This window comes from Neltuma alba, unplaced genomic scaffold (assembly GCF_004799145.2).
Source record: "Neltuma alba isolate B1F8T4 unplaced genomic scaffold, ASM479914v2 tig00012192_pilon, whole genome shotgun sequence".
Taxonomy (NCBI): Eukaryota; Viridiplantae; Streptophyta; class Magnoliopsida; order Fabales; family Fabaceae; genus Neltuma; species Neltuma alba.
Genome location: NW_021636732.1, coordinates 393640 through 420932, shown reverse-complemented (window position 1 = coordinate 420932; position 27293 = coordinate 393640). Strand labels below are relative to the sequence as shown.

The following is a 27293-nucleotide window of genomic DNA, read 5'->3' as shown; positions in this document are numbered from 1 at the left end:
GTCGTTTATAAGTTGGGTGGGCTGATGACACGTGGATCATTAGAAAGAAAAAATTCAGTAAAATAACAAGCTGATTAATCATGATAGTGAATTAATAACTATAATTTTATACAAGTATCGATATTGATTTTGTTCCTATGACACTTCTGATCCGAATTTTGCACGAGCTTCTGATAATATATAATCGATCCCTGCGATCATGGCTTGTAATCCCCACAATTTAAGAAAATAATGGATTACTTTAGCTAACAAACGCACATCTTTTCACCTACTGCTTATGAATATTATTTTAGAGAACAGACAAAAATTATTATACAATAAAGCTATGTACGTAGTGGATCCAGTCAGTAATAACCCCATTAATTAATTAATAATCACGGAGGAGCATTATAGGGCTATGTTGCCAACATTTATATTAAATGGAGTTAGCTAGATTTGTATAAAATGTCAGTGCTTCTCGTTAATCAAGGACCATGAGAGTTATTTTATTTAATTTATTTATTTTTAAAGAGGATAATTTGAAATTAAATTCATAATGGATGGAGACAAGCATTTTACCTAAATAGAAGCTTTTGTAAGATGGTTGTAGGTTTCCTTTCTTTTCGTGATCGTGGACCTCCAAAGAAGACTTGTTATTTTCTAAGCTTCATTGTCTTCAGCCTAAAAGATAAAAATCTCTAATGCTAAATAGCCCACCAAACCAATCATAACCACACGATTAGCATTTCACAGCATCGTTTTTTCCACATCCCAATCCCATTATCTACGTCACCCAGACATGGCTCTTTCAATTAATAGTTTTAATGCTATATATGAATATGCCAAGGGACCTTCGAATAATTTCAAGAACAGGGAAAAAAACTTATTACCTTCCATGACAACGACCCATGTGGAGTCGCTAAAAAAAAAATAATATCAAGGGCATATACAAACAGCCTTAATTTTTATTCTAATTATTTTACCATCATGGTAAATAATTATATAAAGGGGTTATATATATTAGCATTTTTGGGTTTATTTTTGGGTCTTTTTTTTCTAGATTGTTTGAGGATTATCTAAAAATTTCTAGATTCAATGAACCAATAATCCGTCCAATATCCTGAAAAAAAGAAAGAAACGATTGGAAAGGTTTTCACTTATCTTTTTGCCTGGCTTTTTATGTTCTTTCGATTTTCCTCATTATTATTATTGCGTGCCTATCTTCTTTCTTTCCCCCTTTTTATCACAATTGCATGACCATTCTTCTCTGTTTTTCTTTTGTTTTTTTTCAAAGGAATCATGTTATTGATTAATTCACACAGCCATTGTCAGCCTCAAATAAAAGGTAATTTTCCATGCATAATTTTCTCCCCATTCACAATATCTGATTTGATTTCTCAAAACTGACTATAAGGCGATCGAATCCTTCCAGTTTCCAATGGCACTTTGGGCCTATCAGTCTATGACGTTCTGTTTTTTTTTTTGTGGGCTCGTAGCATTGCATGCTTCTTCTCCCTTTTCCCCAGTTGACAAGCCATAAATTTAGCACCGTTTGTTAAGCCCGTAAAAAAATGGATGACCCTTTCATAGTTTGGGGTGGGATGGGCCTGATCCATGTAATAGCAAGCCCAAGCCTATGTCGCAAAATGAGGCTAGACGCATAGTTGAAAGATTCCTATTGGTTGGCTGGTGAAAATTCTAATTATAAATGATAATAAGAAAAAAAAATTCTATGATTATATTTCCCTTCATGAGACGACAGTTATTAAGAATAAATAGAACGCAAGCTCTCTTACAAAAACCCCATCAACAAACAATCTCCACATTTGACTTTCAATATCTTGATAGTCTCGGCCTGGAACCTCTCCATGCTCACCCATATACAACTTTATTATAGGGACATCTTTACAATTCTCGTGACACTTGCATGGATATTCTATAGAAGTTTAGATGTTTAATACGAGAGGCAGGGCTGAGTAGTTTTTTTTTTTTTTTTTTTTTAAAAAAAAAAGGTCTGTATATCCGGTGGAGATCCTCACAAATCCAATTGTTTTCTTTGAAACTTGAAGAGCACACCACTCGACAGACAATTATTAAGTCAATTTATATTAGAAAATGACAATGCGTTCCGCAAGGGCATCATCAACCTTATTTAACTCCTCTCCAGTGCCAGTTATCTCTAACTAATCCCTATAGATTAACAGATTAATTAATTATATTCACAGATCACGACTCACGGTCTTATGGCGTGAGTATTACTACATATATATCATCAACATATATAGTAGTACTTACATTTCACAGTACTCGTCTCCTCGCCATGCAGCTCTTCGCCGTCTTGCTCTTCATATTCCTTCTCTTTACATACATCTACCTTCGGTCTCTCATTTCCACCACAGATATTGCCGAAAGGGGCTTCCATAACTACCCTTTCATCGGAGCTTTGCCCGACTTCGTCAAGAATCGACACCGTTTCTTAGAGTGGACCACCCAAGTCCTCCGCGAATGCCCCACCCACACAGCTTTCTTAGCTCGTCCCGGCAATGTCCTGGGCATCCTCACAGCTGATCCGCTCAACGTACAACACATTCTCAAGACCAACTTCCGCAACTATCCCAAGGGCCAAAAAATGACATACGTTCTCCGAGATTTTCTGGGCTCAGGAATCTTCAACGCCGACGGCCACCTCTGGAAAGTTCAGAGGAAAACAGCAAGCTACGAATTCAACTCTAAGTCGCTTCGAAACTTCGTCATGGACAACGTTACCATCGAAATTCAGACGAGGCTACTTCCCTTCTCTCGAGGGCCTCCCAGACTCGCCGGGTACTCGATCTGCAGGACATCCTGGAGCGCTTCGCTTTCAACAACATTTGCAAGCTTGCTTTTAACGTCGACCCCGGATACCTCGACGGTGACGGAACAGCCGGCGCTGACCTCATGCGGGCGTTTGATGATGCCACCACTCTCAGCGCCGACAGGTTCTTGTACGCCTTCCCACTTATGTTTGAAATCAAGAGGTGGTTGAACATAGGATCAGAAAGAAGGCTGAGAGAGAATCAATCGCAACTGTACACAGGCTCGCGGATGAGATCATAAGGTCCAGATTGGAAGCCCCGAATGCCGATCAAGACCAGGACCTACTGTCCCGGTTTATCAGAACGGAGGAGTGCTCGCCGGAGTTTCTACGAGATATTGTGATAAGCTTCATTCTAGCAGGGCGTGACACGACGTCCTCCGGGTTGAGTTGGTTGTTCTGGATATTATCCTCAAGATCGGAAGTAAAACGACAAATAAGGGAGGAGCTAAAAGCGATTCGCTCTAAAAAAGGGAAAAACATAACAGATGGATTCGGATTCGAGGATCTGAAAGACATGCATTATCTACAAGCAGCAATATCGGAAGCAATGAGGTTGTACCCACCAGTTCCGGTGGATACGAGGGCGTGTTCGGGGGACGAAGTGTTGCCGGACGGTACGATGATCAAGAAGGACTGGTTTATATCATACCATACGTACGCCATGGGAAGGATGGAGAGTATATGGGGAGAAGATTGCTGCGAATACAAGCCAGAACGGTGGATTGAGGATGGGATTTACCAAGGGGAGAACCCGTTTCGATATCCGGTGTTTCATGCAGGTCCGAGGTTGTGTTTGGGTAAAGAATTAGCTTATGTCCAGATGAAGTGCGTTGCGGCTTCGGTGTTGGAGATGTACGACGTAGAGGCTCTGCATAAGGACACGTGTCCTCAGCTTCTGTTTTGTTTGACTTTGAGAATGAAAGGAGGCCTGCCTGTCACGGTAACCCAAAGAGAGCACCACCGGTTTGGAATTTAGTGACGGATTCAATCATATGAAGCTCCATTGATTAATAGCTGAATTGGCTTTGATTCGAAAGCCGATTAATTACGTGCTCAACATTTAATTAGCATTTGTTTTAAAATCGTTGCAATTAAAATTATTTAATTATTTACGTTTCTCGGAACATGACATTATGAATGTACTGGAAAGAAAGCCAAAAAAAGAAAAAATCATTCCCCGACCAGAAATGAATCTGTCCACGTCTATAATAATTATTCCCAATCAGCCTTTAACTTGGAGGCGTCTCATCCCCACATTGAAATTTAAATTCTTCTCCATTTGTTCAGGGTGCATGTATAGTTTCGATGCTCATGCGCCACTCAATGGTGAGGAATAATATGCCAAGATACTGTTTTACGTCTGCATGTGACAGGATTTATATACATACATACATACATATATATATATATATATCTATATTTTGTGGGTGTCTCCCAGCTGTAGTCATGGATCCCACTTTCAGAGTTCTTCAAACTATTACTAGCAAACCCCAGGGACACTGTAAAAAGGTGGCAGGGATTTTGTCATTTCTCTCCCTACAACCTCCAAGTTTCCAGAATAAATTCCACATTTTCGATTTTTGTGGCAAATCATTATATGAACAAACGAAATTCACCATGCTTGTTAATTTCTTAAACATTTTTAATCGCAGTGTTATCGCTACTCATTGTACATCACCTCTTTGTTGTAAGAAAAAAGTACGTTAGTGATGTGAAAACATCATATCTGAGTAGGAGCCGAAGGAAAAGAGTTTTCTACTATATATTGGTTAAAAAAGTGGTTCACACTTTGGCGCCCCTCCATTCAACATAACTCTTGGTAGCTATAGGGCGTTGGGTCAATAAACTTAAAATATAATCATCCGTTGGTGGACTACGATTTAAGACCAATATTCCAACGACCAGTGACATCTTCAATATGATGGCATGTTTCAACTACATACTTTATATTAAAGGTTAAAAAACTATATATATTTATATTATAACCTACTTGATAATCTCGTAATATACTCTGGAGACTTGTAGTTAAGGAGTCGGTTTTATAAATATGATTATGGTATATATTCTATTTTTTCATGACAAGAAAAGCATAAATTCCATCACATGCAGGCCACCCAACGCAAACCATCGTTATATGAGCAGCTACAATTCGCACCTTATCACCTCCTCACTTGGTCTCCTCTTCTCTCTGCCGTGCAGAGCGATGGATCTCTTAACTCCGCCTTCCCTACTCTTCGTCTTCCTTATCGTTTTCTATCTCTACCTCTCATTTCTCAGGTCTTTTAGAAAATCACCGGAGAAGGGCTTCCGAAACTACCCCTTGCTTGGAACTTTACCTGATTTCTTGAGGAATCGCGAACGCTTCCTGGACTGGACTACCCAAATTCTTCGGGACTGCCCCACTAAGACCGCCGTCTTCTTCCGTCCCGGCAAAGTCCAAGGCATCATTACGGCTAACCCAGACAACGTCGAGCACATGCTCAAAACCAACTTCCCCAACTATCCCAAAGGCGAACGATTCATCAGCCTCCTCCATGATTTCCTCGGCACCGGAATCTTCAACTCCGACGGCGACCTCTGGAAAGTTCAGAGGAAAACCGCCAGTTACGAGTTCAACACCAAATCGCTTCGAAACTTTGTCATCGAGAACGTCACGGTCGAAATTCAGACCAGGTTGGTTCCGCTTCTCTCTGGGGCCTCAGACGGCCACCGGGTTCTGGACCTGCAGGACATCTTGGAGCGTTTCGCTTTCGACAACATCTGCAAGCTCGCTTTCAACTACGACCCTGAGTGTCTAGGCGGCGAGGGAACCGGCGGGACGAAATTCATGTCGGCTTTCGAGGATGCCGCAACGCTAAGTTCCAGGAGGTTCATGTACGCTTTACCGGTCGTGTTTATAATCAAGAAGTGGTTGAACGTAGGGTCGGAGCGGAGGCTGAGAGAAGCAATCATGAGCGTCCACGAGTTCGCGGATGAGATCATAAGGTCCACATTGGAAGCCAAGGAAAGTAATCGGGATCTGGACTTATTGTCCCGTTTTATCGGAACAGAAGAGAGTTCTCCGGAATTTCTCCGAGATATCGTGATAAGCTTCATCCTGGCTGGGCGAGACACGACGTCGGCAGCTCTGAGCTGGTTCTTCTGGATACTATCGTCAAGACCAGACGTGAAGCAAGAAATAAGAGACGAACTCGGAGCCATTCGCTCCCGAAACGGGACGAAGAGAGGTGAAGCTTTTGGGTACGAGGAGCTGAAAGATATGAACTACCTACAGGCAGCCATTTCGGAAACGATGAGGTTGTACCCACCAGTACCGGTGGACACAAAAGCATGCCTGAACGACGATGTGCTGCCCGATGGTACGGTGATTCGGAAGGACTGGTTCATATCTTACCACACATACGCCATGGGGAGGATGGAGAGCATTTGGGGAAAGGATTGCTGCGAATTCAAACCAGAAAGATGGATTGAAAATGGAGTTTACAGAGGCGAGAACCCGTTTCGATATCCAGTGTTTCATGCAGGCCCAAGGCTGTGTTTAGGCAAAGACTTGGCCTACATTCAGATGAAGTGCATAGCAGCTTCAGTGATGGAATTGTTTGAGATAGAGGCACAGAACAAGGACAGGTGTCCCGACCACGTGTTATCCTTGACCTTGAGGATGAAAGGAGGCTTGCCAGTTGAGGTCGCCAAAAGAGACATCTTGACTGTGTAGTTCCAATTTGGTCTTGAATAATTTAATATTTAAATCAATCAGACTTATTTGAATGGAACCAAATCATGATTTTAAAGATAATTTTAGGGTGGAAAAACTTTTACCTCGATTTACCTAAAAATCTTTTAAAATTTCCATACATCCAAGCAAAATAAGTTAACATGACCAGGTTTTCTACTTTTGCTTTTGTCCCCTTCTCTCCTCGGTCGATATCATCCAATTTTCTCTCTCCCACGAACACACAAATCACAAGTTATTATTGTGACCATCAATTAATGAGCAGTTTAAGGTGAAGAGCTCACCGGTTCCACGAAGCAGGTTCACGTCTTTTGTCATGAACCCATCTTCTACCCCTAATGGCCTTCTTCCCTGTTCACTTGAGATTTCTGATTAAGCTAAACGACTCTCTTACCAATCGATCAATCGATGGTTCGCTGCTCGCTTTGATAAGTGCTTATTTTGAGAGTAATGTATAGAGTAGAGTAAATAATGGCCCAAAAGAAAAGAAGTGCCATGCCAATTAAAATGCTTTTGTTTTATCGCATGACAGCGTAGGTCTTGCACTTTTCCTTGAAGAGAAATAATGGTGTGTACTGCTAAATGCTAATTCAGCTAGGCTCGCTCATGAGGCGCCTACTACGATTTTTGTAAGTTGTAACTATGCTCAGCTGCCAGTCTGGGGCGTTAAAGTCGTTGGTGACGAATGACGATCAGTGGGTTTTGTAAGTTATCTCATACCCCTATTTTTAATATAAAATCTTATTTTATTTTTATTTTAATCTTAAATATAAAATTCTAATTCATTTTGTCTTTTATGTTCATCCATTTCTTTAAAATAGTTTTTCTAATAATAGTAGTTCTAGCTAATAAACTTGATTATTAAGGATATTTTAGGAAAGATAATGCCTATTTATTACAAATAACTAACTTAACTTATTTCTTTAATCTACTAAAATTAATCAACTAACTTTTATATTTATGACCATAAATAGTATATTACTATTCATGAGTATCAATTACACAAAAAATGTCATATTGGAATTCTGTCAACAGACACCTGGATACAAAATTACTACATTCGATCATTAATATAAAAGCTCATTTAATTTTTATTTTGATAATAAATATAAGATCCCAATCAAATTTATTTATCATATTTATTCATTTTTTTCAAAATAATTGTTGTAATAATAGTAGTTTAACCGATATACTTGATTAGAAATAATATTTTAAAAAACATATAATTAATTTAACTAATTTTTTTAATCTAAAAGCATAGTTAATGGATAAAATTCAAATTCTTCCGGATCCCAACAAAGGCGGTTCCTCGATCTGAATGTTACATGCAGTTGAAGTCTACGCGTAAAGGTCTTGTACCCATCAGTAATATCTGCTCGGACAGCAGAGACATCGGCTTGTGGTATCCCTCCTTCTATGGTCAATAATATCACACACCAAATGATTAGAGGCTGGAGAGGCCAGACAAGTTCATCATTTTTCTTCAAAAAACAAAATTTGTTCTAAATTAAAATCATCTATTTTATTACCAACATGATATTATAACTGTAGAAAGAGGGGGGGGGGGGAGAAGAAATCATTCTCCCCCTGTCGAGATGGGTCTATCCACATCTCTCATAATTCCTGATGATATCAGCGCTAGCTGCGCTTTGATGCGTCTCATCCCCACGCTGAAATTTAAATTCTTCTCCACTTCTACAAAGTGCATTTATAATTTTGATATTTAAATCAATCAGACTTATTTGAATGGAACCAAATCATGATTCTAAAGAAATTTTAGGGGTGGAAAAACTTTTACCTCGATTTACCTAAAAATCTTTTAAAATTTCCATACATCCAAGCAAATAAGTTAACATGACCAGGTTTTCTACTTTTGCTTTTGTCCCCTTCTCTCCTCGGTCGATATCATCCAATTTTCTCTCTCCCACGAACACACAAATCACAAGTTATTATTGTGACCATCAATTAATGAGCAGTTTAAGGTAAAGAGCTCACCGGTTCCACGAAGCAGGTTCACGTCTTTTGTCATGAACCCATCTTCTCCCCCAAGGCCTTCTTCCCTGTTCACTTGAGATTTCTGATTAAGCTAAACGACTCTCTTACCAATCGATCAATCGATGGTTCGCTGCTCGCTTTGATAAGTGCTTATTTTGAGAGTAATGTATAGAGTAGAGTAATAATGGCCCAAAAGAAAAGAATGCCAATTAAAATGCTTTGTTTTATTATCGCATGACAGCGTAGGGTCTTGCACTTTTCCTTGAAGAGAAATAATGGTGTGTACTGCTAAATGCTAATTCAGCTAGGCTCGCTCATGAGGCGCCTACGACGATTTTTTGTAAGTTGTAACTATGCTCAGCTGCCAGTCTGGGGCGTTAAAGTCGTTGGTGACGAATGACGATCAGTGGGTTTTGTAAGTTATCTCATACCCCTATTTTTAATATAAAATCTTATTTTATTTTTATTTTTCTTAATCTTAAATTCTAATTCTAATTCATTTTGTCTTTTATGTTCATCCATTTCTTTAAAATAGTTTTCTAATATAGTAGTTCTAGCTAATAACTTGATTATTAAGAATATTTTAGGAAAGATAATGCCTATTTATTACAAATAACTAACTTAACTTATTTCTTTAATCTACTAAAATTAATCAACCAACTTTTATATTTATGACCATAAATAGTATATTACTATTCATGAGTATCAATTACACAAAAAATGTCATATTGGAATTCTGTCAACAGTTACCTGGATACAAAATTACTACATTCGATCATTAATATAAAAGCTCATTTAATTTTTATTTTGATAGTAAATAAGATTCCAATCAAATTTATTTATCATATTTATTTATTTTTTTCAAAATAATTATTGTAATAATAGTAGTTTTAACCGATATACTTGATTAGAATAATATTTTAAAAAACATATAATTAATTTAACTAATTTTTTTAATTTAAAAGATAGTTAATGGATAAAATTCAAATTCTTCCGGATCCCAACAAAAGTGGTGGGTGTGTGGGGCCAAAACAACGAAAAAGGCAGAGGCGGTTCCTCGATCTGAATGTTACATGCAGTTGAAGTCTACGCGTAAAGGTCTTGTACCCATCAGTAATATCTGCTCGGACAGCAGAGACATCAGCTTGTGGTATCCCTCCTTCTATGGTCAATTAATATCACACACCAAATGATTAGAGGCTGGAGAGGCCAGACAAGTTCTCATCATTTTTCTTCAAAAACAAAATTTGTTCTAAATTAAAATCATCTATTTTATTACCAACATGATATTATAACTGTAGAAAGAGGGGGGGGGGAAGAAGAAATCATTCTCCCCCTGTCGAGATGGGTCTATCCACATCTCTCATAATTCCTGATGATTATCAGCGCTAGCTGCGCTTTGATGCGTCTCATCCCCACGCTGAAATTTAAATTCTTCTCCACTTCTACAAAGTGCATTTATAATTTTGATGCTTATGTGCCACCTGGTGGTGATGAGCAATATGCCAAACTTCTGATTTAGGTCGTGAGTGCTGGGATATAAATATATACCAGCTCCAGTCTTTTAATATAAGACTTTGTTTGACTTTTATTTTGATTCTAAATAAAGATTTCAATCTATTTTATCTCTCATATTTATCAATTTTTTTCTAAAATAGTCCTTTAATAATGGTAGTTTTAGATAACAAACTTGATTAGTAAGGATATTTAAAAAAAAACACCTATTCATGGCAAATAACTAACTTACTAAGTTTCTTAATCTCTCAAATTAGTTAACTGGGTCTTATAATTAGGACCGGATGTAGTATATGTGTGGGAAAGTGACATTAAAAAAAGTTAAAAATTATAATATTTCAATTCCAGTACTTAAGAGGTCAAAATTTCAGAAAAAGAAATGGTGCTTGATTTGATATTTTTCAAATATAGTTAAATGATAAAAATGCCCTTATATCAAAAAGTTTATTAACAAGTTGTGAATTAAAAATGACAAATATTAAATAACAAATGATAAAAATATACTGGTAATGACAAGCTATTTATTAATAAACTGTTAACTGGGAATGATAAGTGTTGAATATCTAATTATGAGAAATGTATTGATGATAACAAGTTTGATAGCGTTTTTTAAAAAAATTTGATGCAAAGGTATTTTAGTTATTAACTACGTTTGTAAAATACCAAATCAAGTACCACTTCTTCCCCTGTGATTTTGATTTCTTAGGTGCCTAAATTGAAATATTACAATTTTTCAACTTCTTTTTATCTCATTTTTCCATTTATATATATTAATATATATTTGTGTGTGTGTGACAACCGTTCTTTCAAAACTATTTTAGCTTAAATCCAAGAATTTATTTGAATGATTAACCATGATAGAAAAGAAGAAACCTTAAAATTTTAAAATCATTATCATAGTTAAAAGAAATAAACTTATATTACGAGTTACATCAATCATTAACTTAGGCATTGGACTTTCAAAGTCTAGAAATATTATTCACAACCGTTAGCCCAAACCAAACTTATACTTTCAAACACACGAACTAATAAAACATTTTAATATAAGTCATGAAGCCCATTAGTCAAAAGTCAACATTATTAAATGAGCATAATACGCAAAGTCTTAATATCTCTGGCCTTCCAATGACCTCCCATATCAGATAGTAGTAATTAAAAGTATTAGTTTATAGCATTAGACTATATGGGCCCTATGTGGCAATGTATAACAAGTCAACACATAAAACAAAAGCAGGGAGGCTATACAAGCTATAACCAACACTATGCCTCCGGAGCCTTCCTTGATGGGCCACCACCTGAACTATCACCTGAAGATAGTAAAAACCACGGGGTGAGACAAACGCCTTAGTAACCAACTTTCCAACTCATTATACATACTAACACATGCTCGTGAGGTGTCAAGTGGGACAGTTATTAATTCTCGAAACTTAGATATATAATTTCAACCATCCAAACCCTCACTATGGGGGACGAAGGAAGAAGCCAACCAATGTCAAGTGGGGGCTAACACACAAGCCACATAAATCTATCCCTCACTATGGGGGATTAATCAGACATATAGGCCTATCCCTCACTCCTGGGGCGAATAAGAAGCCACAAAGGCCTATCTCTCACTATGGGGGACGAAGGAAGAAGCCAACCAATGTGCACCAATGGCGGCCTTACCACGTGGTAGGATCGAACTCAATCCAAAATCCAAATAACAAGTAATCATTCACAATATAACGAAAAATGTCTCAATCTTTTCTCAGTATAATCCATAAGATATAATCACATATCTCTTCCAAACTTCTCAATCGCAATTCCAAAAATCCCACAAGACAATTTTCATAGCTCAGAAGATATAACATATCGACTCAAGTTCCAAATATCAAATATTATTCTAAAAATAGCAAAATACCTACAAACAACATATTAGCACATATAACCAGTGGAAAGTGGTTACCTCTCGCCAAAACAATACTAAGGATTACCACAAGGTCAATCACTTGCTCAACCAATGATTAATCTACACAATTAATATAACTACATATTAATATTAATTAATTATTAAAATTCTTTATATTAGTTAAATTTCTAATTTAATTAAATTTTTATTCTAAATTCCCGCAACTCTCATAACCAAAAAATTATTAAGTATTTTAGAAACAACTTAAAATTTCTAACAACCCAAATTATTTATTTACCACCTCCAAATTATTTACCTTAATAACAAGGATTTTTCACAATTTCTAAATATAAATTATTATGTTCTAAATTCTAAAAATCCCATTTTAAGTTTAAACCTCAAAATCAAACTATCAAAAATTCAATAATACTTCAAATATGTATAAATAAATAATCTAATCAAAACTTTAATGGTATAACTACCATATATATATTTCCGTAAATAATAAACTTTTTAGCTACAATAATTATTTTAAAACCTCCAGTCACCCAATAAATAAAACTAAACCGATTAAATCTTAATAATATACCAAACAGCCCAATAAATTACTTAACTTGAATTTAATCGGTAAAAATATAATATAAATCATATATAACAGATTTTTCAACTAGAAAAGCTAATTTAAATACTAAAAACCAACAAATAGACAAATCTAATCGATTAAATTAACAACCCATTCACTTCTAAATTTCTATAGTCATCTTTTATCAAACTCAATACTTAGATCATATATAAGTTTCAAAATTTTTTCCAATTACTATAATAATAATATAAATAGGAAGCTCAAAATATACAGAAAATATTCATAAAGAAAGTTTGATAAAAAGAAATAATTTTATGTACCTAAAATATCTTCAAAACTTGTTTCCTCCTCCTCACCGGTCTGCTCCTCCCACTCTATCTCTCTTTCTCTCGTTCCTCACCCCTCTATCTCTCTTTCCTCCTTGTGTCTGACGTGAGAAATGAATTTGGAGAGGAGTATTTAACACCCCTAAATATTTATTGAGGGGTTGAATTCTACCGCAACCCCCTCCAAATTTTCCACATCCACCGCCAACTTTCCACCAAATTCGGTGGAAAGTTAACTTATATATTTTATTATTATTATTACTATAATAGGATATTACAGTGTGAGTTTTTATCCTAGCTGTAGTTCTACAACCTATTACCACCAACTTTACCAGGGACACTGTAACAAAGGTGGGAGGGCTTGTGTTATTGCTCCCTCTACAACCTGCAAAGTTTCCAGAAGAAATTCCACGTTGTTCATTTGTGTGAAGCAAATCACTATGTGAATAATAGAAATTCACTATGCTTGTTAATTTCTTAAACATTTTTAATCAATCACAGTGTTATAATCGCTGCTCATTTGATATCTATGATCTCTCTCTCTGTAATCTGGGTTATTAGGTTGTATTTAACACCCCTAAATATTTATTGAGGGGTTGAATTCTACCGCAACCCCCTCCAAATTTCCACATCCACCGCCAACTTTCCACCAAATTCGGTGGAAAGTTAACTTATATATTTTTTATTATTATTACTATAATAGGATATTACAGTGTGAGTTTTTATCCTAGCTGTAGTTCTACAACCTATTACCACCAACTTTACCAGGGACACTGTAACAAAGGTGGGAGGGCTTGTGTTATTGCTCCCTCTACAACCTGCAAAGTTTCCAGAAGAAATTCCACGTTGTTCATTTGTGTGAAGCAAATCACTATGTGAATAATAGAAATTCACTATGCTTGTTAATTTCTTAAACATTTTTAATCAATCACAGTGTTATATCGCTGCTCATTTGATATCTATGATCTCTCTCTCTGTAATCTGGGTTATTAGGTTCTATTTAAAAAGCAAAAAATCTGTTCATGATATGAAAATTAGTACTACCTCCTATCCTTAATATAAAAGTTCGTTAACTAATTTAAATAAATTAATTAAAAATTAGTTAAGTTAGTTATTTGTAATAAACAGGTGTTATCTTTTCTTAAATATCCTTATTAATTAAGTGTATAGGTTAAAATTAGTATTATCACAATAGCTACTTCGGAAAAAAAATTGAATAAGCATGAGAGACAAAATAAATTGATGTCTTATATTTAAAACCAAAATAAAAATCATACAAGCTTTTATATTAATGACCGGAGTAGTATTTGAGTATGAACAAAATGAAACACTTCCGTGTTGGTTAAAAAAATTTGCTAATATAATTTTGGTTTATAAAATTTGGGTAAATTTTGGTTTTAGTATTTCAAATTTCAAGTCTACAGTTTGAGTCCCTAAAATTTAAACCGACTTAAAATATTAATATCTGTTAAAATGTTGTATATGACATTAAAGTGGTAACGTGAATCCACCAAATAACACTTAGGTGGGTCTTGTATGGATAATACAGGGAAGAAGAAGAAAAAAATAAGTCTTCAAAACGCAGTTGTTTAGTTCCCTTTTTTTCCCCCTATGGTGACTCGTTTGAGGGACCTGTTCTCATTTTGAGAACCCATCCGCCTTTATATAATTATTATGTTATCTATATAAAATTTAGTTAGGTGTCATTGGTAAATCCATATTATCATTTTAATACCGTTTACAATATTTCAGCTGTTCTTAACAGTGTTACAGCTTCAGGAACTAACATTTTAAATTTAACTAAATTTCAAAAACTAAAACTATATGTTTAAAATTTGATGCATCAAAACTAAAATGAATCTAAATTCTAGAGACTAAAAATTATATTAACAAAAAAAAATGGTTCGCACTCGACGCCACTCGATTAAACATCACCAGGCAGACCGGAAAACTCTGGGTCGCCAGCGCGTTGGATCATCACTCGACGGCTCAACCCATGGGACAAAAGTATAATCCTCCGACGGTGGACTATGATTAAAGAGACCGATATTCCAACAAACATTCTCTTCGATATTATGATGACATGGTTCAACTTTCGTCTGTATATTGATCTCCATGGTAGAATTATAACTCTGGTGACTGGTATATTGTTAAGCGGAGACTTGTAGTTAATTTTTTTTTGACCTGAGAGACTTGTACTATCTCCGGTTCTTAATATAAGATCCCGTTTAATTTTTAGTTTGGTCCTAATTATAAGATCCCAATCCATTTTATCTCTCATATTTATGCATTTTTTTCCAAGATAGTCCTTCTAATAATGATAGTTCTAACCAACACACTTAATTAGCAAGGATATTTTAGGAATGACAACACTTATTTGTTACAAATAACTAACTTAATTTACTTCCTTAATCTCCTCAAATTAGTCAACTGGGTCTTATAATTAGGACCGGAGGTAGAAGTTAATTAAGGTCTGCTAAGGTCTTAAAAAGTCGGTTTCATAAATATTATATACTGTATTTTTTTTAAAAATAATTCCGATGAAAAGGGGGCTATTACATACTACTCCATCTCTCATTATAAGATCTTTTTAACTAAATTATATAGTTTAAGAAAATATTTAAAATTAATTAAAAATAATTAATATGCAGCAAATACAGTTTTTTTTTCAAATATACCTCTATATTTAAATAAATAAATGTGAGAGAGTAATAGTAAAATAAATAAAAAAATATTAAATATATTAAATTAGATGTAAAATAGATAATATCGTATTAAATACTGAGATAAATTCAAAAAATTTTTTATTAAAAAGATAAACTCATTAAAAAAAATTAGATTTTAAAACAAGAGATAGAAGGAGTATATAAATGTATGTATATATGGGCCGCACAAACCATCGTTATGCGCGCGGCTCCAACTCATACCTGATCAGCTCCGAAGTGCAAAGCCATGGATCTCTTATCTTTGCTTTCCCTACTCTTCGTCTTCCTCATCCTTTTCTATCTCTCCCTTTTATTTGTCAAGTTTTTCAGAATATCCCCCGAGAGGGGCTTCCGAAACTACCCGTTACTTGGAACTTTACCAGATTTCCTGAAGAATCGCGAACGCTTCCTGGATTGGACCACCCAGGTTCTTCGTGACTGCCCCCCTAACACCGCCGTCTTTTTCCGCCCCGGCAAAGTCCAAGGCGTCATTACGGCTAACCCAGACAACGTCGAGCACATGCTCAAAACCAACTTCCCCAACTATCCCAAAGGCGAACGATTCATTAGCCTCCTCCATGATTTCCTCGGCACCGGAATCTTCAATTCCGACGGCGACCTCTGGAAAGTTCAGAGGAAAACCGCCAGCTACGAGTTCAACACCAAATCGCTTCGAAACTTTGTCATCGAGAACGTCACGGTCGAAATTCAGACCAGGTTGGTTCCGCTTCTCTCTCGGGCCTCAGACACCCACGGGGTTCTGGACCTGCAGGACATCTTGGAGCGTTTCGCTTTCGACAACATCTGCAAGCTCGCTTTCAACTACGACCCTGAGTGTCTAGGCGGCGAGGGAACCGGCGGAACGGAATTCATGTCGGCGTTCGAGGATGCCGCGACGCTGAGTTCCCGGAGGTTCATGTACGCTTTACCGGGCGTGTTCAAAATCAAGAGGTGGTTGAACGTGGGATCAGAGCGGAGGCTGAGAGAAGCAATCGTGACCGTACACGAGTTTGCGGATGAGATCATAAGGTCCAGATTGGAAGCCAAGGAAAGTAATCGGGATCTGGACTTATTGTCCCGTTTTATCGGAACAGAAGAGAGTTCTCCGGCATTTCTGCGAGATATCGTGATAAGCTTCATCCTGGCTGGGCGAGACACGACGTCGGCAGCTCTGAGCTGGTTCTTCTGGATACTCTCGTCAAGACCAGACGTGAAGCAAGAAATAAGAGACGAACTCAGAGCCACTCGCTCCCGAAACGGGAAGAAGAGAGGTGAAGCCTTGGGTACGAGGAGCTGAAAGATATGAACTACCTACAAGCAGCCATTTCGGAAACGATGAGGTTGTACCCACCAGTACCGGTGGACACAAAAGCATGCCTGAAAGACGATGTGTTGCCGGACGGTACGGTGATTCGGAAGGACTGGTTCATATCTTACCACACATACGCCATGGGGAGGATGGAGAGCATTTGGGGAAAGGATTGCTGCGAATTCAAACCAGAAAGATGGATTGAAAATGGAGTTTACAGAGGCGAGAACCCGTTTCGATATCCAGTGTTTCATGCAGGCCCAAGGCTGTGTTTAGGCAAAGACTTGGCCTACATTCAGATGAAGTGCATAGCAGCTTCAGTGATGGAATTGTTTGAGATAGAGGCACAGAGCAAGGACAGGTGTCCCGACCACGTGTTATCCTTGACCTTGCGGATGAAAGGAGGCTTGCCAGTTGAGGTCGCCAAAAGGGACATCTTGTACTATGAATCCTGATTTGCCCCCGTAGTCTCCAAAGACATATTGCGTACGTCAGCTATAATATTTCGTCGTTTACTCAGAATAAATGCCGTTGGTTTTTACACGGTTAGTATTGGAACGAGCTCTCTCAAAATAAAAGGGGTTCACCTACGACACTTTTATGCAGTTGTGGGACTGAACGGAAGAGGAACACGGAGCTGGTGGGACTGGAATCCTCGTTTTCGGTTTGATACTTTGCTTTTCTGCGTTGCCTTCTGCTTTGATGCGTTTGCTTATCTTGGCCTTTTGCCTAGTTATTTTATGGAATGAGTTCTCTGGGGGCAAAAAAAAAAAAAAAACAACTTAGCCATTATGGATAGTTCACGGGGGAACAGCTTGCACAGAGAAAATTGTTAACCAATCGATGTGAATAGGTTTCATGAACACGGCATTAATTCAAATTGTTTAGTTTTGAGTAATTTAATATTAAATCAACTAGCATCATGTGACCCAGTTTGCTTACTCTCGGGGTTGACACTTGCCCTGCCATTGCCAAGATGCTTTTGATTTATTTTGTCGCATGATGCGTAAAATCTTGTAGTCTTCCTTTGAGAGAAATTATGGTGTGTACAAATAACTCAGCTAGGTTAGCCCATGACGCCCATTATGACATTTTTGTTGTATGCTCATCTACTGTGCGGCATTGAAGTATTTGCTGAATAAACAGAGAGATCAATTTTTTGTATTTGAGCAAACCTTTATCAGATTCCCTTTGCTAGAGGATACTCTGGAACCTTAAAAAGGTATTATTACAGTCATTTAAAAGCATGAATACCAACCTTTTCAGTCATACAATTACTTATAACTTTATGTTATTCTGTTATCAAACCATTTGGTTTTGTTTAAATTTTAGAAATAGCAAACGACAACAAAAATTAAAAAGAAACAAGATTTTAAACTAACAGGTCTTGTTCATAAAATGCAAATTCTTCTGAGGGGCGGGATAAGGTTCCTTAGTCTAAATATTACATACACTTAAATTCTACACGTAAAGGTCTTGTCCTCAGTACACTACAGTAGAACAGAACCACGTTGTTATGTACAAAATTGGAGCTCAGTTTCCCTCATTTTCCTCTTATTCTGACTTGTTGGAGAAACTGAAGCATGAGTTAGATATTACATATTAGATCTCAATTGAAAACATTCTGTTGCCGGTCAAAGGATTTTGATCCGTAGGCAAATCACGCAGTCACGAGATGGAGAGGTGTGCGCGGGAGACCGCAAGAGTAAGTCACATGCTTGACGCTGTCTATAAGCACAACCACAAAAATCCGAGAAAGTGACTTGTGTTGCATCATGCCATCCACATCACCATCTCCCACCTCTTTGGGATCAACAAGAACCGAAACCACCATGGAAGACATTGACTTGTTACCAGTGAGGTCCTCATTCTGGGAATTTCTTCCATGTTCTTTACTGGGGTTGCGATCGGATCTGGCAAGGGAACTGGGAGGCCTATCAAGAAATCTTCTATTCCTGCTCTTGTTGATGCTTGTATCATTCTGGGGGTTAACTGCAGAAACATTAGCGACTGGCGATGCTGGAACTATGGCTCCGGGTGTTGGTGAGGCATCAAACTGGAAAACCTCTGAGCACATCCCAGAACTTAGCATTGGCCCTGCATCAGGAATCCAGGACCTTCAGTAATTGTGAGAATTATGATTACCAAAATAGACACGTAGTTCTCTTCGTTGCAGGAGCTTAGACACATTTAAAAGATGGAAAAAATCATTCGTCATGATGGCTTTTCACACTGTTCCAACAACGTCATAATGTTACTTGGAAAGCCTATACAGCAGAGGCTAACGACCACCTTGGGTACCAACATGACATGAATCCACAGGACAAATTAAAAAAGGAAAAAAGAAAGAAAGCATCAACCGCGCCAAGCAATCTATATATAACAGTATATTCATTGAAAAAAAAAATGCAAAAGCAAACTCACCAGCAAGGCCTTCATGGAACCACTTTTGCATTTTACCATCAGTCGCAGTTGACTTTAAATGGTCCTTCAAAGTCTCAGCTGAACCAGAGGCAAGAGCCTTCCGCTGTTCAGGCGGGCTCCTATACAGGTGAGGATGTGAATCTCTGTTTCTTCCAACTTCAGGAATAGCCAGAGCAGAATCCCAATCTTTAGAAATCGCCAATCCAGTTTCTCTCCTATTATTCTCTGAATGAACAGTTTGAGATGCCTTCGCTTTCTCAGTAGCCAGAACAGAGTGGATTATCAAGTTCCCATCAATCTTCACAAGCTTATCATTCCGTGGAACGTACAGAGAAGCAAGAAGAGGCTCTGGTTCGCTAGCATTGCCCTTATGAACAGAGCCATCTGAGCCTGTTCTACATGGGGAATCCCGCTGTTTATATGTTTCTTCTAATTTGCGACCTTTCTCATATATTAGTCTATCAGAAATACTCAAATTCCTACTAGAGAATCCTACTGTCCTATCTCCTTCAGATCCATTCCTATAACCAATTATCTCCCAAACTTTTCCTCCGCGCTGACTATAAAATCTATCAGCAATAGAGATGGACCTACCGGGAATATTGTCCCCTAAATCTCCAAAATTATAATTGACCAGAGGAACAAGTCCACCAAAAAGAAATATGAAGAAAAACAAACCCAGGAAACTAATGCTGGCAACCTTCTTAGTTCTTCCCTCAGGCTTCTTATTCTCGGACTTCTTGGCCTTTGGAGCTGATTGTGATTGTTGAGACTTTAACCTGGGAATTGGAACCAGAGGAACCTGAGAACCTTGCGGCTTGACTGCATAGGGTGCATACGGCATCCATGGATAAGGCATGGGTGCCATCGGGGGATGCGGATACATCCCTGGAGCTGGCGGAAGGCACATTCCAGTAGCACTCAATTGCTGTCTCAAAGTAGCATTCTCGGCCATAATAACTGATACCTTACTACTCAAATCAGTTATGGTAGAATGCATTGACCTCACCTTCTCCTCAAGCTCCTCCACATAATGCTTCTTTCTCTGTCTGGAGAGCTGGGCACTCTCCCGATTCCTTAGCAGCCTAGCCTTCCTTTTGTCGTCCTCTTCGTCGAGGGCACTGAGATCAGACTGCTGACTGGTATTATCCATAGGCATCGATGACTTCCGAAACTTCGTCGTTCTCGCCTCAGTATTTCCTTCATTGTGCTGCTTCTTCCTTTTCAAATCATAAATTTTGCCCATTTCCCCCAATCTTCTATTCTGACCAGCAATCCCAAGAGAAGAAATGTCTCTGTCGTCGCAGTCAGAACTCAGTGTAGGTGAATTCATCACTATACCGTTGCCTGAACCGTGAGATGAAACGGGACCACCAGAAGACTCCCGATCGCAAGAATCAGAATCTGGCAATTTAAAGCTCGAAACCTTACCATCCAGTGAATGGTGCGAGTCCTGATCACCAGAAGTATCCGCCGAGTGTGCCACAGAAAGCTCCCGGTGGCAACTACCGGACTCAGGTGATTGTGAATTCAGGAACTGCGAAACATTAGAAATCTGATTTCCCGAACCTGAAGTATCCGAGTCCGGTGACTCAAAATGGGTACTGTTGTAGCTCAACTGCTTATCATCGACATTCAAGTCGGCATCATGCAATGCAGGCGATTGCACAGAGTCATTGGGTATCAGGAAATCATCGACTTCTAGAGGAATATAGAGATTGTCGAGATCATCGAAGGAAATCTCGAAATCCCCATCGTTCCCGAATTCCATGGCCAAATCAAGGTCCGATGCGAATGCTTCAGAAGGCATGGCGTGATTGTTGTCGGAGAAAAAAAGGGGATCCATGGACGGGGCAGGGAGGTTATCCAACTCGGATGATAAATCGCTGAAACACAAATCCGAGGATGGAGTTGGCTCAGTCATGGGGAGGGTTTTAGAAATGAAGAACCAAAGGAGAGTTTCAACTTTCAACTTTCGACCAAGACTTGGAAGTCTTGGACATTGACGATGTTTCCGCGTGATTTCGTTTTGTTGACAGGGGATTTTGTTTCGCTCCATGGATAGTTAGGACTTAGGCGACGCGCATCAGATTGGGCGTGGAGGGAGCCAGCTGGTTTTGGCGCTCGTGGAGTGAACAAAAGGGGGGTGCGAGTGGTGATGAAATGGCAATGAACCTCATCCACAAGGGAATGACACGGGGGAGACGAGGTCATTGACACTTGAAAGAGGAAGTTTCTAGGGAGGCGTGAATACTGTGCATCTTGGAGTTACGTTTCCGCCACGTCATTCTCCAAACGGCACGCTGTAATGATGTCGCAGCCTACTTGCTGTTCTTATTTTTCTCTCGGCTTTCCTTTTTGTTCAAAAGTGGTGCATGGCTTTGACGATAAACATCCAGGATTGACAGAATGTGGGCTTTGCAAAAGGCCTGGTCCAACGAATACGGCCCATTTGAGTGGACAGTCGCTGATGTCCCTCGATTGGGCTTTTCATGGGCCATTAGAACCCGACTGGAGTTGCCCCGCTATTGTCGCTGGTGAACCGGACCAGAGATCATTTTTGTTAAAATCCCGTCAAGACAATACTATTCAAAGCCGAACCACCTCATGACCAAACTAATTTTATACAAAATCGTGTCTATGTAGATACTAATTGAAATACCCCTTAAAATTAGAAGTATGATTTCTTAGCAGGCTCGCCTTCATAAACACGGCCCCCGAGTCTCCTGTAGAAACGGTGTCAGCCTCCCATCCAAGATATGTCTAAAATGTCTTGTTTCTTAATTTATTTCTCTTTTTTTTTCCTGAAAACAAATGCTACTTCCGGTCCTTCATATAAGATCCTGTATAATTTATGTTGGTTCTAAATATAAAACCTTAATCCAATTTGTCTCTCATATTTACTTAATTTTTTCCAAGACTGTCCTTCTAATAATTATAGTTTTAACCAACATATTTTATTAGTAAGGATATTTTCGGAAAGACAACACTTATTTATTACAAATAATTAATTTAACTTATTTTTTTAATCTTCTCAAATTAGTTAACTGACTCTATAATTAGGACCGGAGGTAGTATTTAAAATATATAAAAACTAAATGTACATGTAATATATATAAATATATCAATCATGGACTAAAAATCATATCTTCTTATGGATATAAAATTCTATTGCCGCAACGATAATATTATATAGTTTGTTATTAGACTTCTTACTATCTGATTAAGTTTTGTGGGGAAAAAAGTATCTGAAGCTCATGAAAACACAGTCATTTTTGGCAATAAATAAATTTGAGACATTATTTCAACCTTCAAGGCGTCACATGTAGAAGTGCATGTTTAGATTGTCGTTTCCAAGGGCAAAAATGTTTTAGAAATGATGAAACTGAGTTGGATAAAAAAGGTTATTTGGTTGGGCTAACTTTTTCAACTAATTTCTGACTTTCAATTTCAATTGGACTTAATAGAGGAAAATTTGACTTTTTAAATTGCAGCATCAAAAGGTGATTATTAAAAATAAGCATCCTAAATTTATCCACATATTTTTCTCTTTACCTCATCTCCCCTGTTAGCATAATGAGCTTTTATTCAAACCAAATAATTTTAATTTATATTCATATTTGTCCGTTATATATATTTAATTAATTTTTCAAATTTTTCTCCGTAACAAATATTTTTATTTTATAATTTTACAAATAAACTATTTATATTTTATTATAATAATTTTATATATATCTTTAAACTATTATCACATTAAAAATATAAAATTTCAAACACAACTATTCAGTAAAGTCTATATTTTTTTCAGTCATTTTATAACTAAACTAATTTTTATATTAATCATCTAAATAATTTTTAATTTTTTTAACTGACTTTTTAAAAAGAAGAGGCGAGGGAGAGAATTTTGGGACCTATAAATTGTGAATAGTTTTATTCTGAGAGGGCTCTCTTTCGTTGGGCATTGGTGGATGGAGGGAGGAGGATAGAAAGACAGATGAGAAGGGTTCTATCTTTCCCATGCGTATAAGGCACAATTCCTCTTCCTCTCCCCCTCTTCCTTCTTCCTGACCTTCCTTCCCCTCGTCCCGAGGGAGGAATTACGGAGAAAAAAGAAGAGGGACAGGCTTCTCCAATCTACCTGTTTTTTTCGTAGAATCATGGATTCCTCATCTGCTTCCATTGATGCCTTTTCTGGATTCAAGGACAAGGAGTCAATGGTTGACCCCTTCTTGGTTGCAGCTCTTCAGAACTCTCGTCACCGTCTCACCAGTCAGTGCCCCTTTTTGCCTTTTGCTCTTGTTTTTATTTTGGTCTTAGATGTCTTATGTCGAAGAGTTATTTGTTTGTTGACTTTATGTTTAGATTTTTAATTTTATAGTTTTCTCCTTCGTCGATGCGATTTAGGTTTAGGGTTTGAGATAAGACTCCGCGGTCTTGTTAACGTTATGTTTAATATCGATTTTATGAGATCTGGAATAATTATAGTCGTTCTTTCATTTGCTATGACTCGTCAAATTACCTTAGGAATTGTCACTTTGAATTCGATATGTAGCTTTGAGCTGGTTCCTTTTAAGGGGACAAGGATACTCCACGTGCTTGCTATAATGAATCCCAAAATTGGGGGCCTTTGAATTTCAGACCAATCCAAAAATTTATTCACACATCAGACACGCGCCTCAAGATCTTCGTCATCGGATGGATGCAATGTAGATGCACACCAAGTACGTTCTCTTTGATATAAAATTCTAGTCGAACAAGTGAGGATGAAACGGCGGTGCAGCTTAATTTTCTATCTTCCTAACGTCGCGTCAGTTTTATACTTCGACTCTTTAGAAACAGGGCACCCACCATGGACTATGTAATTCAATTCAGGGAGACTCTTTAGTGGATAACTTTGCGCTTCTCATGTCAAAGCCCTATATTTGTAAATAACAAATCTTTTCCGGTGTATGGATATCATAGAAAATTGTGTACCCTGAAATTCATGGCGAAATAACTTGAGTCTGAGACTCTGTTCATTTGGGCCTTGAGGCTAAAAAAGCTCTCTTGACATTGCCACTTCATATTTTGAGTAGCTGGGGTATTGTTTACTTTGCTCGAGTGTCTTGTCATATACTAGAAGCAGAAAATCTTCAATGGTGGGCTGGCTAATGGATTTATAGTTTTCTTGGAACTTTATGGGATAAACTTTGAGGGTTCTGGTCTTTCTCCTGTGATGGCTCGCTTTTCCCAACTAATGTTTCTGTTCAACTTTCTGATTGTGTTGTGTTGTAGTTTTGCGCATGGAACTTGATATTCAGAGGTTCTTGAATAACACTGATCAGCAGCATTTTGAGTTCCAGCACTTCCCTTCTTCCTATCTTCGACTGGCAGCACATCGTGTTGCTCAACACTACGGTATGCAAACTATGATTCAAGATTATGGCGTAGATGGACAGGGAAGTAAAATAGTGGTGAGAAAGTTAGCAGAAAGCAGGTATCCTGCAGTCCGCTTGTCTGAAATACCTGTCAAACAACCAGAAAATGATAAACCTGAGCAGATAAAAATTGCCATAAGGCCTAGACCTAATAAAAGCAATGTAAATGAAATCAATGAAGCAGGACTGAAAGGAAATCCTATGAGAAGTGTGGAAGAGAGGAAGGAGGAATATGATCGGGCACGAGCACGCATCTTTAGTGGCTCTAGAAGTTGTGATGCAAGTGATGCATTGTCCCAGGTCCCGGTGGATGTAAGAAATTGTAGTGTGGGCCAGGATGAGAATGAAGCTGGCAAGAACCCTATGGCTGATTCAGAAAAATGCACCAGTGTCAAGGATATTGGTTCCACTCGTGTTGCCATTTTAAGAGATAGGGAGAAGGATCGTAGTGACCCAGATTATGATCGTAGCTATGGAAGGTAAGATTCATTCATGTACCTAACTATTTTAGGAGATGCCCAAACATTAATTCTAGTGTTGCAAGCTCCTTGTCAATGTTATATTAGCTGAAAAACCATTGGAAAAACTTATGTGCACCTCTATATATTTTTGTTGTTATGTTATCCAATTAAAACATGACAAGTCTATGGTGGTTGTATAATTTATACCCCAGCATCATTTTTTTTCCCCAAAAAAATAAACTATATGCGTATCCTATACTTTTGTTAGAGAACTTATAGCAAAGATATAAGGATCTGCACGTGAGTCCACTGTCCATCTGAAAATCCTTTACATAGAATTTTTAGCAATATTTCTTTTTAACTTATAATTTTCTGCTTTACTTTTGTTCATGTGCCGACTGCAGTAATCTAAGTAAAGCGAGAATTAATTTGTTTTTTCTTTGTCTGTGGGATTTAAAGTGTGAGTGAGGAAGGGGTGGGTAGAAGGAGAGGGAGATGGACGAGTGATGTCTCTTTAAGCCAGCATTCATAAATCCAGACTTAAATCAGAAATGCTTTTGGCAGTGCAAAGTAAAAATATAAGAGCATATCGGATCAATGGTTTTAAATGGTCTCATGTTTGTTCTTCTCTGAATTGTTCCTTTTATTTGCTAGCTGGTGTTATAATTTGGTGATTATTTTTAGCACGAGAAGAATTTGTTTATTAGTATGATTTACCATAATGATTTTTGGCAGGTATGCTAGGAATTTTCCAAACTTGGCGCCTTTTAGTCTTCACAAAGTTCCACCTTCATTTGCTCAATATGACAGTAACTTCAATCGGCTGGGTCAGATGTCACAAACTCAGCCTTCACTTGGCTATGGACCCCCTTCAAGCCCACTATTGAGTCCTTTCTGCCCTACTGGACTGAATCAGATGGGTGGGAATGTTACTTACCTACAGTGGCCAAGTGCTGCTATGATGTATGCACATTCATATGACCAATTTAGACATGCTGTTTTTCAGGTAAACAACTGTTAATATCATTAATCCATCAGTTGTGGCTTGGTGTTTGTGTCTCTTAGCTATGAATGGCAGAAAATTTTTAGGTTTTTAGAGTGTAAGGTCTATGACTGTTAGCAATAGCATGACCAAATTGTAAATGAATTTATTGCCGGTGCAGGAGTTGTCATCGTACGGTATCTTTTCCCTTGTGGGAATTTTAGATGTTTGTGCAAGCTTTCTTTTCGTTCTTGTAATTTCTTGTTTCATACTGCTTTTAGAATTGGGTTGTTGCGCCAGTTTTATTCCTTCACTTTGTGCTTATCATAGTTTGTGATGGAGCATGAATGGCTGTATGGAACATCATTGTTTTAGCGTTTTCCCCCCCATATTTTACCCCCAGTCATAAGTGACATTGGGAGCATCGAAGGTCACCCAGGTTAATGTAGTGGGGTCACTTTGTATTATTTGAATTGTTCTTTCCGGTGAGGATTAAAGAAATTTGTGGCTTTCGGGAATTTGCACTTGCTTCATATACTATATATTCCATGCATCGTCGCTTTCGCCAGGCGCTGCATATGATTAACCATTCTCTTATGTGTCATATTCTCTCTTTGGTTGCTTTGCAGGCTCCATTTGGTCAACAGCCGCTGAGCTTTGATTATCCGCAGAACTACTAGACGATGGCTGATGGGGATTTATCAATTTGTACGCTGAAATTATTTTAGCTGTAGGTTTTGAGATTTAGGTTCATGCTTTTGGAACTCTTAGTAGATGACCTATTGTTCCAATTGTAGTCTGTCTTCCGTTTTAGATTTTATCATAGTAAAATATATTATGGTTACAGTGGATCTCAATATATACACAGGTATTCATGGATACTCCTTTCTCCTCTAACGCCGGGGACGCAAAATCTTAGTTGTTGTTCAGGTGCTACGAGTATGCCATGCGGCCCCAACGGCGCCGTTCTGAAACATGCTGGTAGGGTCTTGCGCACAACCGGATAACCGGAAATGGGTGTGGGAAAAACCGAAATCTAGCATCCTGGTTCATCTCCGTTCCCAAAAAGGACAGTATTCCCTCCTTCTTATTATAAGGTTTAAATAACTAACTCACAGA

At 37.9% G+C, this 27293-nt stretch overlaps 3 protein-coding genes and 2 pseudogenes across 8 annotated transcripts; 4 read left to right on the top strand and 1 right to left on the bottom strand.

The window, feature by feature from the left end:
* The first annotated feature begins 2257 nt into the window (after positions 1-2257).
* Positions 2258-4030, top strand: LOC114724602 (cytochrome P450 94B3-like; annotated as a pseudogene).
* Positions 4031-4840: 810 nt separating this feature from the next.
* LOC114724581 (cytochrome P450 94A1-like) lies at positions 4841-18051 on the top strand. Of its 3 annotated transcripts, none has more exons than XM_028910949.1 (2): positions 4841-6521; positions 17310-17498. In XM_028910949.1, exons 1-2 carry the CDS (start codon positions 4884-4886, stop codon positions 17343-17345), a joined length of 1674 nt encoding a protein of 557 aa, XP_028766782.1. In that variant the 5' UTR covers positions 4841-4883; the 3' UTR covers positions 17346-17498. The 3 variants fall into 3 exon arrangements, with proteins under 3 accessions (XP_028766782.1, XP_028766784.1, XP_028766783.1); XM_028910951.1 differs by lacking the exon at positions 17310-17498 and adding an exon at positions 17874-18051 and having other exon boundaries at positions 4842-6554; XM_028910950.1 differs by lacking the exon at positions 17310-17498 and adding an exon at positions 17878-18051 and having other exon boundaries at positions 4842-6558.
* On the top strand, positions 15747-18051 carry LOC114724582 (cytochrome P450 94A1-like; annotated as a pseudogene).
* A 298-nt stretch (positions 18052-18349) lies between these two features.
* Positions 18350-21536, bottom strand: LOC114724580 (bZIP transcription factor 17). The gene is made up of 2 exons (XM_028910948.1): positions 19315-21536; positions 18350-18987 (listed from the first exon to the last, which is right to left on the bottom strand). The coding sequence occupies exons 1-2, from the start codon at positions 21371-21373 to the stop codon at positions 18551-18553; spliced, it is 2496 nt and encodes an 831-aa protein (XP_028766781.1). The 5' UTR covers positions 21374-21536; the 3' UTR covers positions 18350-18550.
* Positions 21537-23313: 1777 nt separating this feature from the next.
* Positions 23314-27087, top strand: LOC114724583 (R3H domain-containing protein 2-like). Of its 4 annotated transcripts, none has more exons than XM_028910956.1 (4): positions 23314-23583; positions 24589-25210; positions 25928-26112; positions 26804-27087. In XM_028910956.1, exons 1-4 carry the CDS (start codon positions 23472-23474, stop codon positions 26833-26835), a joined length of 951 nt encoding a protein of 316 aa, XP_028766789.1. In that variant the 5' UTR covers positions 23314-23471; the 3' UTR covers positions 26836-27087. The 4 variants fall into 4 exon arrangements, with proteins under 4 accessions (XP_028766789.1, XP_028766787.1, XP_028766786.1 ...); XM_028910954.1 differs by having other exon boundaries at positions 25928-26155; XM_028910953.1 differs by having other exon boundaries at positions 23322-23583; positions 25928-26198.
* Positions 27088-27293: the final 206 nt, after the last annotated feature.

Coding starts and splice junctions, on each gene's coding strand:
- LOC114724583 (XM_028910953.1), top strand. CDS start 23,472: ATGGATTCCTCATCTGCTTCCATTGATGCCTTTTCTGGATTCAAGGAC. Junction 25,211..25,927: donor TATGATCGTAGCTATGGAAG/GTAAGATTCATT, acceptor GATTTTTGGCAG/GTATGCTAGGAATTTTCCAA. Junction 26,199..26,803: donor TTAGACATGCTGTTTTTCAG/GTAAACAACTGT, acceptor GTTGCTTTGCAG/GCTCCATTTGGTCAACAGCC.
- LOC114724580 (XM_028910948.1), bottom strand. CDS start 21,373: ATGGAGCGAAACAAAATCCCCTGTCAACAAAACGAAATCACGCGGAAA. Junction 18,988..19,314: donor GTTCCATGAAGGCCTTGCTG/GTGAGTTTGCTT, acceptor TTCCTGATGCAG/GGCCAATGCTAAGTTCTGGG.
- LOC114724581 (XM_028910949.1), top strand. CDS start 4,884: ATGATTATGGTATATATTCTATTTTTTCATGACAAGAAAAGCATAAAT. Junction 6,522..17,309: donor AAGGAGGCTTGCCAGTTGAG/GTCGCCAAAAGA, acceptor TTGCCAGTTGAG/GTCGCCAAAAGGGACATCTT.